The 12,933-nt window shown below is 42.0% G+C and overlaps 1 protein-coding gene across 1 annotated transcript in view; it reads left to right on the forward strand.

Annotated features, from left to right (window-relative positions):
• Positions 1-12,933, forward strand: part of CAMK4 (calcium/calmodulin dependent protein kinase IV) — a 130,380-nt gene that overhangs the window by 81,348 nt on the left and 36,099 nt on the right. Inside the window, exon 5 of the mRNA XM_066612560.1 lies at positions 4,726-4,798. Within this exon, the coding sequence (XP_066468657.1) occupies positions 4,726-4,798 (73 nt within the window). The remainder of the gene's footprint in view (positions 1-4,725; positions 4,799-12,933) is intronic.

Consider the following 12,933-nt stretch of genomic DNA (forward strand, 5'->3'; position numbering starts at 1 on the left):
TCACCATGCCCATCACCTGGGTTTTTGCCTGCCTACTGCGTGGGAGGAGGTCCATCATAGGGGTGACACACTGACTTCCTGCACCGGGTGACGTAAACCCTAGTGACACCGCTGCAGATACAGGCTCCTTCTGTTACCGCATATGCTCCTTAGATACACCTTTGAGTGATCTTTGAGCTGGGATCTTTGAATGATCGTTGGCTCATAGTGCACCCACTGTACATATTGGCAAGGAATTAAAAGAAGAGGTCGAGTAACTGAAATGAATCGATGTTAGTTTATTGAGGGATTAATTACAATATTAAAGTTGGAAGGGGGAAAAACAATAAAATGAAGTGAAGGAAAATAGAACTTAATGCATTTTCAATTGAAAAGCTCTGTAGAGATCCTAGCTAGCTGTGAAAGAGGTAATGTGAGAAAGAGAGCATTATGGAAAGGGAAGGGGACCAATGGCAAGAGAGAGAAATAGGCCCCTTCCTTGGCCTTGGACAGGGTGACCAGATGTCATAACCACAAAAGAGGACAAGGTACCTCAAAATGTAGGACATGACAAAATAAAAGCTAAAAACACTCATATATTGATTGAAAAGGAGGACATTAAAGTTCTTTTCAAGGACACAAGGCTAAAAGAGGACATGTTCTGGAAAAAGGATGTCTGGTCACCCTGGCCTTGGAGAACGGGAGGCAGATGCGGAGGGGAGAGCACTATGGAGATGAGCCCCCTTTGCAGAGGCCAGGGAAAGCACTTCAGAGCTCTTTGTGGACCTTGCTTTGCAGTCAAATTGTGGGGGACTGAAAGGGAGATGCACGTCAAGTTTTTTCCAGTCTAACAAACCCCCCTTCTTTGACAAAGGGCATAAGAAGGATTTTTAAAATCGGAAAGAGGAAGCAGGTGTATAGATCTGCCTAACAAGGGGGAAGATAAAGAGATGCCTTGTGCTGGCTATATGAAAGAATAATCAAGGAAGTTGGGTGAGTGGAAGTGCATTAACACTGCACAGCAGGACTCTCAAAATACACAAGTACAGAGTGCTGAAAGAATTCAAATGGGGATCTCCAGAGCATTTATAGTCTTATACGTGGGTAGGTGAGCCATGATTGCATCACTCAAAGGGTACTTTCCACCCATCTCTCCAAAGGGTACTTTCTTGAGACTGTTGTGATCTCCCAGTTTCCTGATGCAGGCTTGATACAGCATTAAGGCTTTGTTGCCAGATGTGGGAAATCGGTTTCATTGAATAAATTCATACACACAAGACACCTTGGACCATTCATTAGCAATCAAAAATGAATTTTGGCACTCTCATTGGGTTGTTTGCTTATGAGTGAAACTACATCCTAAGACGAGACTGTTCTCTTTGTAACTGTTGGGTCTGCATATGAGCGGAAATAATTTAGTAACATACAGGTGGTGCCTTGGTATCCATGAGGGATCCGTTCCTGGATTCGTGGATACCAAAAAACACAAATTAAAAATCCACGGTTAGGCACTCCTTAAAGACTCTGAAGAGGCAATCTGGAGGCTCTTCTGAAGCCCATGGAAGCCTTAAGGTCTCTTCTGGCTTTGCATCAAAACTGGAAGTGATGTTTAAAGGCTTTATAAGGCCCTTGAAGGGCTGGGGAAGCCCTCCCAGGCCCTCCAAAGGCCTTTTATAAGGCCTAAAAATCACTTCTGATTTTGATGTAAAACCAGAAGTGACCTTCCCAGTGTTTTGGGCATGGGAGGGGCAGTTCAGGAGGGGTGAGGACGGCAGAGCAGGCCTCCCTTGTATCCTAACCCCCATCCTGGACCTGAAAGCCTACACAGAGCTGCACCACCTAAATAGCTGGCACAGATCTAAATAGACATCGAGCCTACTTATCCACAGATATTGGATATGCGGATTTGGCTCAACACAGGTCCTCCTGACCCCCATTAAGCCAGTTTCAACCAACCTGAAGTCTCTGGAAGCTGTGCTTTGGTCACCACTGGAGGCTCTTCTGAGGCCCGTGGAGGCTGCGTGCAGCCTCCAAAGATCCTAGGAGGGCAATTCCAGTTTTCAGTCAAAAATCGGAAATACCCTCTAGGACCTCTGGAGGTCTTTCTGTTGAGGCTGTGTGCAACCTCCACGGGCCTCAGAAAACCCCCAGTAAGCATCAGAAGGCCACTTCTGTTTTCACCAAAAACAGGAAGTGGCCTTCCAATGCTTCCGGAGGCTCTTCTGAGGCCCGTAGAGGCCACGCACAGCCTCCATGGGCCTCAGAAAGGCCTCTGGAGATCCTAGAAGGGCACTTCTGATTTTTGGCCAAAAACCAGAAGTTGACCAAAAGCCTCAGAAAGGCTTCAGGCATCACCGGAGCAAGGCTTTGCTCATGTTTGGAGCTTGCTGGTGTCCAAAATTCACGTGACTTGGTTTTACGTGAAATTCGGTATCCATGAGGGGTCCAAGAACTGAACCCCATGGATAACGAGCTTCCACCTGTAGCCCCATTGAGCAGGCTGGGGCTCTTCATTGAGTGAGGGAATAAATGTTCCCTTACTCCAAGGAGACCTCCTGCCTGCTCAAATCCGATGCTCAATACAGTGAGGACATGGTGGCCTCATTGCATCAGCTTTGGATAGGATTGGACCATTAACCTAACTCTTTAACTGTTTTCCCTTACACTTGCCACTGTCGCTCCTCCTCTATCTCCTCCACTTTCTCTTCTGGCTCTCACTTTCTCCATTCTGTCTCACTTTTCCATTCTTCTTCCTCCCTCCACTGTGTCCTCTCCTCTTCCTCTTGCACATTCTCTCTCTCAGGTCCTTTGTTATCTCTGGTTTTTTCTCTCTCTCCCTCTCTTCTACCTCCTACCTCCAGTTCTCTTCACCTTATCCTTGCACTTCACTCCCTGGCTGGGTTCATGGCTCTAAGGGAGCCTTTGACAACCTATGGCATCATCATAACCCACTATGCCTTTCTCTTGAGCATGTCCACTCTCGTTTGCATGTGGGGGTTCATATTTGTGTTCCACATAATTATTATAATTATTATTGAAAGTTTGTTCTGTAGTGTGGACGTTTGGAAGTTGGATGTTCATAACACGAGGAGCCCCTGTAGCCTCATTTTCTGCTCACGTAGGGCTGCCAGCCTATCTGTTATTATTTCTTGGTCTGACCACTAAAGTTACATTCTGGAACGTAACTGTACCAGGGTCTGAAAAAAACAGTAAGCATCAACAAGCACGAATACCTGCCAAATTCCATCTTGACCAATTTTTGTTTCTTCCCACTTCCTTTTTTGGTTTCAGTCAGAGAGCCAGTTTTGGGGTTTTTTAAAGCAACAGCTGGCAATCCTATGCTGTCGGATTTTGAACGGAGCTAAATTAATATCTTAATGTTTTGGGATCGATCCAGTAATGAAATGCAAACATGGAAAAGGGTTTGCTGATGTTTTTAGCATACTCATCTTGAATGCATCAATGCCTCTAAATATACAGGCTATATTCTCTGCTTCGAGCAGATGCACTTTCCAGTAATTGACAATTCAAAGGTGTTTTACAGTATTATTTTCACCGTACTGTGCTTATTGTTTCCCACTGTCTTAAATTGCACTTCTGGAAAACCAGAAGTGCAGTTTCCATCTGAGGCTTTCCGCGCGGTCCTGGAGTAGCGCAGGCTCAGTGCCAGGGGCATTTGCCCCATTCACCCAGCGCTGGACACACTGCTGAATTTACCTCAGTTTGTGTTGAAAGCACATATTTAGTTCACTTTGTAGTCTTTCTACAACCACTGAACTGCATTCTATGTACTGAACACTGAATGCTCTCTCTAGACATGAGATAACAGTTCTTCATTTCTGCAGTCTTCAAATCACTCATTCAGGCGTACGCCCATTGATTTCAGTGTAACTGCCCCAGAGTCAAAGGTATGAGGACAATTAACTGTCACCCTATGCAATGGAGCTTTAACATTCTAAATGCTTAGTCATATGCTACAACTTCAGCAGCTGCAGTGCAATTTAAGGCTTCTGAAAACTAGATCTCAAGTAGCTACCTGCACAGCCCCCGTGAAAACCCTGTTACCATCTTGTTTTGCTGGTCTTAGAATGCAGTGCAGAAGCCTTAGCATGCAATGGTCCCACCTGTCTTCTCTATCCCTTTCTTTCCACCCCCCTCTTGGGCCTCATCTGCCTTCCTCCCTGCCCCCCATCATTGCCCCTCTCCACCCATCCCTTCCCTATTCTGCCCAGCCCTACCCTTTCCTGTCTTGCTTCACCTGTGTGGAGTTCTATTGGAGCACATTTATGGCTGCTTTGCAGCTGCTGCTGCCATCACCAGAGGAACATGCTTTACACTGGTGGGGCAACCCTTTAGGCTTGGCTTCAGCCCTTTATTCACCTGCTTAGCAGTAATTGACATTGATGTCAATGGGGCATTGCTGACTAAGAGGAATGGAGTTTGTTCCACTGTCCTCTGATGCAGAAGTTCATAGTCACCCACATTTCTTACAGAAGCTTTCATGTTAAGCATATAATATTCCTTAGCAGAACCTCTCCCCCCCCCCCCATTTCTTCAGCATGTTAAAGTATCTTTTTCAGTTTGGCTAAGAATTAGTTTTGTGGAATAGATTCATTTGTAGATATAAGCAAGTATTTTTATATAGATTATAAAAATGTATCTGCTTTGATTAATTTTTAATTTACCTAGATGTGTGCTCTCATTGCAGTCCTTGAGCCTGAGGAGCATCTTTTGGTTTCTTTATAGGATTGTGGAAAAAGGATATTACAGCGAAAGAGATGCTGCTGATGCTGTGAAACAAATCCTGGAAGCTGTTGCAGTAAGTATTTGCTAGTCTTACAGATTCAGCTTAGAATAATATTTCACTTATTTGGAGTTACTTAGGCAATCAATACACACCCAGGTGTGAAGGTAGCTGGCTCTCAGTTCTGGGATTGGTTTTCTGTTTACCCATCAAAAGCAGTGACATCTCAGAGACAAAAACGACCTTGTGGCACCCTCATCCATTCACACAACTTATCTGAATGTTGTCACAGTACTGTTACTGGAATTGGTTCATTTTTTCTCTTGCCCATTTATGTAAAGAATGAGGAAGGAATTTTGTCAGTGTCGCTTTAATCTGACTCTAGACTCTTGAGTCTGCTAAGTCACAGTAGTATGATTTGTTCATAATTATTTTAGGACCAAATCCTCCCACATGATCTTGAAAGTATCATTAGCCCTGACAGACTTAACAGTGCGGTCTGAGTGTCTACTTAGAAGTAAATCTCATTGGCTAAGGCTGCAGTCCTACACATTTCCCTGGGAGTAAGTCCCACTGAATTTAATTATGCTTACCTCTGAGTAGACATGCATGGAATTGCACTGTTAGTTTTTCTTTATGGAACACAACCTGGATCAGGCCTCCTCTTGTAGACTAAGTACACTGTGTGTGGGTGGTAGGAGTATCATCATCATCATCATCATCAATGTATTGCTTTTTGACAAAAAAAAGTGCACAAAGCAGTTTACATAGCTAGATAAATACATATATGAAACTTAGGGTGCAATCCTACACTGCACTGCAACAGGCAAGCCAAGAGACTTGCGCTGTATCCAGTGCAGCATAAGGGCCCAAAGTTTCCCCCTACCTCCAGGGGTAGCATAAGGGCCCAAACATTTCCCCCTACCTCCAGGTAAGGCGCCTTTGCCTCTATGGATCTCCTCAGACTTACACCACCTCCTGAGGTGGCACAAGTTCAAGGAGAGTGGAGTGGCTTCAAGCAGCTCCAAACTCCCCTGGAAAAGGGGTTGGGATCCAGCATAAGTGCTGGATCCCAGCCCTACCTCCTGCTCCCCACCCACCTGTCCCAAGAGCCGCCCACTCTCCCCCCCCCAAATGGAGTTGGTTACTGACTTTCTTCCATTCACATGTTTGTATAAATGTAAAGAAACATAAATAATTTTTAATTTTAAAATGACAGTTAATGACATGCACAGTTATGAATTGTGGGTGAACATGAATTCACTAGTTTGTTAGGAAGGATAATGTTATATTCTTACTGTCTGCTTCCTCATTTGTGGTGAGTTGTTATGACAACTACAGCTTCAGCCACTAATTTCCTTAACATGAACTCTAATTAACATTAATTTTCCTTAAAATTCCTAAGATTTTATTATCACAAGAGAATGGAAAAGTGCAGTATAAATAAATAAAATGTTTAGAAATTAAGAGCATTGAACTGGTTCAAAGGACGTTGCCAGATGGGCAACTAGATCTGCTTCCAGTTTGGACTGTGGTACATGGCCACTGGCTATCACAAGAGCGTGACTGCATAATTAATTAATTGCATAATTAAGCAATGAGAAGTTCTGCATCTGTATCAGCTATGGCAGAGATTTGTCCAACTCAGTTAATCTCAGTTTGAGCATGCTGACTATTGTAGTGTTTCATGTTTTCTTGTGTCTCTTTCTGTCCAGAAGTTTTTGCCTTCCTTATGTGCTTCTACCTCCTTTAACTCAACTTCTTCCTGGAGCATTTGACTCCAGATGCAATGTCCAGGTTACAGACTAGCCAAGCACCTTCTTGCCAGATAATTCTGCAGTACGTTTTACCAGACATACTGCCCAGCTGTCCAGGAATGGGATAGCTCAGTGATACTCAAACTTTTCTGGCCAGTGGCTCCCTTGACCCCTGTGGCTGTTGGCCATGACTCCCCATCGTGTTCCTGGGGGCTGCAAGTGACATCATTAAACAGAAGTGGCCAGAAATATTTACTATATTAACTATATTAATATTAATTATATTAATCATATCTTTAATTAAATGCAGATCTTAAAAATATATTATTAATACACAGCAATATACATGCTTTATAAATGATCAGCTGCTGATCACTGTTGGAGACAGGATACTGGAGTAGGTAGATTTTGTCTGGTCCAGGAGGACTCATTTTTTAAAACTTTGTAAGCATACCAATAGAATTGTTTTATCAAATGAACTTTGTGAACAACCAGTCTGACCAACATTACCCACACACACCCCTGTGGACCCCAATCCAACTAGTCATTTCTCCCATTCTCCTTGGATAGGATTGAACCCTTTATTAATTTAATGAAATTAAATTTTTCCAGCAGCTGGTGGGGAAAACAAAAATAGACCATGAAAATATATCAGAGCTGATAAGGGTTTGGTTAGGAAGCTGATTTGTCTCCTATACTAGGAGATGCACAGCTCAAGCCTATGCGTGTCTACTCAGAAGTAAGTCCCATTGAGTCAATGGGGCTTACTCCCAGGAAAGTGTGGATAGGATTGGTCTGGCAATCACTTCATCAATGGCTGATAAGTATTCCCTTCAAACAGCAAGATTCATCACTTTAAAAATACAGCCTTTCCTCTTCAGTCAAACAACAAGATTAATAAATCACTTTAAAAACAGTACCGTTTTTCTGCTCCTGGCCAAGTAAAGTTTGTGCTTGTCTCTCCCCTCCCCCTTTGCCAACTGCATGGAAGCAACTTTAAGAGTCCTGATGACTGGTAAAATAGGAAGCGTTTTATTTGGGGAGGGAGAGGAAAGGGGGAAGGTTTGGAGATCAAAAGGAGGGGTGAACGAGGGAGGATGTTTGAAAAGAGAGATTTTGTTTTAATGAGAAGCGATCCCAGGCTGGGAACTAGGAACCAACCAGACAAGGATCAGCGAGGGTTAAGGACTGTAAGCTGAGTATGCTTGGTATTTGCCAGCTGGGGGTTGGAGTCGAAGAGCTTTGGAAACAACCTGCAGTGAACACAGAAGGCAGCAGCTTCGGAATGGAGGGAGAAGAGGGCGGGGTGTTTCTTCTGCTTTCAACTCCCATTTCTTCTGCTTTAAAAAAAAAAAAAGCGCAGACCACAGGCAGAAGACAGGCTCGTATTCTGCCCAGGAGTGTGACTGTATTGCTGCGAGAGGATACCCCGCGCCTCCCCTTTGAGTTCCTGGCGCCTCCCTAAAGAGCGGCGCCTCACAGTTTGAATAACACTGAGATAGCTTATTTGCTCTGTCATCCTGCCAACCCTGGGAATGGGTCAGAACTGGCCCTGTAATTAATATTGTATTGAATAATTGCAAGGAGCATAACTCTTTCATGGGAAACTTCTTCTGCTTGTGGAAAGGTGTTCAGATGGTAGAGCTACCCTTCATGCAAATTTAAGATATAACCCATTAGAACTTTCAGTTCTAGCACAGAAGAAGTTCTCATCACAGTGGCACATCTTGTGCAATATGCCATTATGTGGAATAAAACAAATCCTCTGGTCCTAGGTGAACCATGCTTTTGACATGTTTCTTGTTCTAACCAGGCATTGCTTTTCCAAGGTTTTTAACTCTGAGCTGTTATTTTACTACATGTTTTCTAAAGAATATAAAATGTTACAGAATATATTCCATGAAAATAATGTTCCTCTCGGATCTACCTTGCAGGCAAGGTATATAAGTAAAAGGAAGCTTGTTTTCTACTGTTTGTTTCCATTTAGATCCCATTCTAAAACTGATAAATAAAAAAATATATAAAGGGAGAAAACACATTTATCAAGTTAGGGTGCAAAACTAGGACTCTTAGAACTCTGCCTTCCAACAGTAGCTTTGAATTCATGTGAAAAATTGGGTAATTACTCATTGTCCATTCAGAAATTGAACTTTTGACAGTTCTTGTTTCATGAAATATGGAATATTCTGATCATTAATTTATTGTATGAAATAAATTTTGATTTGTTTTTACCTTACAATAAAGGCAAAGCAGTTATATAGCAGTCTGGATGAAAATAGTAGTCTGGATGATTAAGAATATATGCAATGTTTATATTAAATTTGCAGAAATCATAACTGTGTTCCATAAGCTTTGTATCATACGGATGCATATCAAATGCATTTTAACACAGAAATCATGGCTGGATTTTGGATTTTTTTTTTTTTAACAAAATGAATGAAACAACTGAATTGTGCTTTGTGACAACTGTAGACTAGAGCATGGAAAGGCCATATCTCAGTGATTAGAGCACTTGCTTTGCATGTGTATTACCTCAGGTTCAGATCCTGGTATCTCCAATTGAAGCATTTGAACCCTTGAAGAACTTCCCAATGGTGGTGTGTGTGTATGAGCTGAAGCAATATTTGAGTGAATTTTTCAGTTCTGCCAAATTTGAGTGAGAAATTAAAATTACATTTTGAATATGAAATTTTTACCTCAAAATTTGAATTCAGATACTTTAGATATTGCTATTTCTTGACTGAATACTAACAACATCAAAGCAAATATGAAATATCTTAAACTATCAAATGATAATTGCCATTGATGATGTCAGCATTAAATACCATTACATAACAGTCACATTAAAATCTATTACATGCTGACTATCAAATATGATACAATGAGCAGTTTTCTATTTTTTGTTTTTTTTCAAGGAACCCTAGAAAGGGGCTCCTTAATGAGATCGGTAATGACAGAAATGCTTCCACCAATTCTGATCCGACAGTACCATTGATGCACAGATACTGGGGAAAATTTTGTATGCTCTAAGACACACTATTTGTTCACAATGGGTGATGGTAAAGCCACCAGTGCGCCATGTGCACTCTAAAACATACTCCAAGCTCTTTTCTGCGAACAGGTGCTGTAGCCCTGTGTCATTCGGTTTTGTTAAGCTGATTTTTTAAAGGCAGGTTAAAAACATTGTGAATAAATAAACATGAAAAGTTTGTAAATAAATATGAAAAGTACAGTTCCGATTCAGGCATCCACAGATCTGGCATCTGTGAATTTGACTCAACACGAATGCCAGGATCCCAGTTTAATTGCCTTTAAATAAAAACAAAGCACACGGAAATCAGGTTTCATCATATAGTATCAGCTATACCAAATTCAGCCTTTAGATGGGGCTTAACGTAATGCTAAGTACATGTAATGGCATAATTTCATTTCATTATTATACAATGCTGGGAGACCTGGAAGTGGGTCTTAGATCTCTTTTTTTAGCCTCGAAAGGCTTGGAAACAGCAATGTTTTGCTGTGCGAAGATAGGAAACCTCATTTTTTGTGTACTTTGTATTTAAAGGGCATTTAAACTGGGACCCCGGTATCTGTGGATTTTGATACCCATGGGGGTTTTGGAACGGAAGCCCCACAGATACCTGGGTCCAATTATAGTCTGAAAATAACTGTGATGTGGAATGGAAAAATCATTGTGATGTAGCTGTCACAATTATGTAATACTAAATGTTGCATGTCAGCTATGAAATAACAAATATCAATTGTCATATATTGAAAACGGGTGTCTCTGGGTGTCAAATGCAGTTATAGGCAATTATTCAAGCAAGCAGAGAGTATCTAGAAAATATTTAATACAAAAAAAGAGATAACTATAAGGAGTGTTGGAGAGTGGATTTTTTCAATTCTTTTTAGGCCTGCAGTGTCCTAGCTTATTAACACACTAAGTACTGAGACCAGGAAGGGAGGGCAGCACTGAAAATGAACAGAAACAGAGAAACAAAAAAGAAAAAAAAACTCAAGACTACTGCCTAAAGGTGAATTTATTGTTTCAAATACACTGATGTATACAAAATGGTTTCCTCGGGTTAACTATAAATATTTTAAAAGAAGAGTAAAATTCAATGTGAGAATGTGCAACATATTGGGCAGTGTATGTGTGCCCATAAATTCTCTGCTCTGCTCATCCAGCAGGCTCTCGGTAAATGTATGCAGCGTCTGTACCATCATACATATTTTATGTGCCTCTGAAGCATTCAGCAGTGAGTGATTGGGAATGCCGTTTAACCAGCTCAGGCCATCCCATAGCAGAGAGAAATGGGACACCATTTGCCTGCCTCAGGAGGCCTTTGCAGATTTTCTCCTGTGGGTGACTTACCTTTCTGTGTCAGGCCTGAACTCACTGGCTGTCATAGCAGCCTGATTGTGTGTGCCAGCACTTGGCTGTGTCTAAGGAGGCATCACTGCCACAACATCCTGTTGTTTTGATGGATTGTGTGAAGGGGTGTCCCACAACACTTCCTTCTGCAGCAGGGTCACGTCTATGTCTTCTTGCTGGTTTGGATCACCTTTATGAGTTCAACTCCTTGTATGCCTCTGTCTTTCTGGTTGTGTTCATTTATATATACTTTTGTACTGGTGTAACCTAATTTTGAAGCACAATTCTGTGCATGGTTATGTGGATATAAGTTCCACTGAATGCAATAGGACTTACCCCCAAGTCAGTATGCATAGGATTGTAGCCAGGCACTATATAGCTTGAATTATCAGAATATTAGAAAGTTCCTTTTTCATCCAGTTTACTCCATTCAGTAGCATATTCTTTTTTGTGTTGAAAAGTTAAGACTCATCTTCTTTTCCTATTCATTGGACTAAGGAGGAACTTTTGATTGCGAAAATGTTTGAAAAATGGTGCGAATGCATTTAAAAGACATTGGAAGGTTAGTTTTTCAGAGAAAAACCTCACAGAAGATCAGAGGAAGTTCCTCCATAGGGGCAAATGGGGCTTGGCCCCTCCATGAAAACAAATAAGGAAAGGAAAAAATTCATTTACAACCCAATCCAAACTAGTGATTGATGACAACAGAACACAGTTCTGCTGTTGTAAATGGCCATACAGCAGCATGTACAATCCAATGGCTATTTTGAAAGTGCCACCACAAATGATCACACTTTCAGTGATCCACTGCCACAGCCAGCTACCCGTAGGAACTCAGATATGTCAGTGGTGGGAGGAACAGGAGGGCAGTTCTGGGCAGGGAAGGAGAGGGTTGAACCGGTAGCAGCAGCTTGCGCCCAGATCCTATCCTGGTCCCTATTCCCTTTCCTTCCCCCTTATTGTCCTCAGACCTACATCAGCAAAATAGATGGCATCGATCTAAGGAGACCTATTGGGAAAGCTGAGGCTTATCCAGAGGAAAGGGAACAAAAGTTCCTTTACCTTGAGGAGGCCTCACTGACTGACCTCGTACCTTGCTGTTTTTAGTGAAAGAGTGTCAGCTAATAGCTGCAAGAATCTTGGCCACATCTTCAGACCAGAGCAACAGAAACATCCCGGCAATTGTGGCAATAGGAAGCCCAAAACACATTTTAACAAATAACTACCAGTGCTATAAAGCAGCTTGGGAGGGCAATTTTTGGGAGGAAAATGGTGCAGTAAGAAAAGGCTAATTTCTCTCTCTTGGTCTGCCATAGGCTCAGTGAGAGCCCAATCCTGACCTCCTGGGGTGCACAGCTGCGGCAGCACTGAAAATGTCTGCCACTGCATCCTGCGCACCCAAGGTAGCCACGGGCAGCACCTTGGGAGCTACTCGATTCATCGCCAACCAAAAAGTCAGCAGTGAGGGAAAAGCCTCCATGTCAGGCGCTGAACCTGATGCAGAGGTTCAGGATCTGGTGGAGCATTGCTCCACCTGTCCCACCTCCCTCCCCCCAGCATGTCTTCCTCCGCCCTCTTCCTGTCAGCACAGGGCTACAACAGTATCTCTGTAACTTTGAAAATTTGGTATCTCACTTATCGCCCATATTCTTGAGTAAGAGTCAAGATTTCCTACTCCAGCTGTAGATATGCAAATTGAACCTCAAGACCTGTTGACTCTACACTCTGCTTTAGATGGCATCCTGCCTACTTCACTGCGGTCTGCTTTAGATATGAGCCAGCATCAAATCGATTTAAATGAACATCCTTTGTCACTGAAAATGCTTTCACTTCCCCAGGAAGTCTTTCATCTGTGACAGAAAAATATTGCAGCCCTGAAATCTTCCACATTTAATACTCTTGATTTAGTAAAATCTATAAAAGGCTTTGTATTTTCAAAATGAGTTATTCAGCTTTGACATAATGTTTTATTAATAACTATATATTTTAAATTACTCTTTCCTTTCTCTTGACCTTTATTCCTTTTTAGTACTTTTTTGTAATTTGGAGATATTGTATAGACTAATTTAAAACTTGGT

This window comes from Tiliqua scincoides, chromosome 2, assembly GCF_035046505.1.
Source record: "Tiliqua scincoides isolate rTilSci1 chromosome 2, rTilSci1.hap2, whole genome shotgun sequence".
Lineage (NCBI taxonomy): Eukaryota > Metazoa > Chordata > Lepidosauria > Squamata > Scincidae > Tiliqua > Tiliqua scincoides.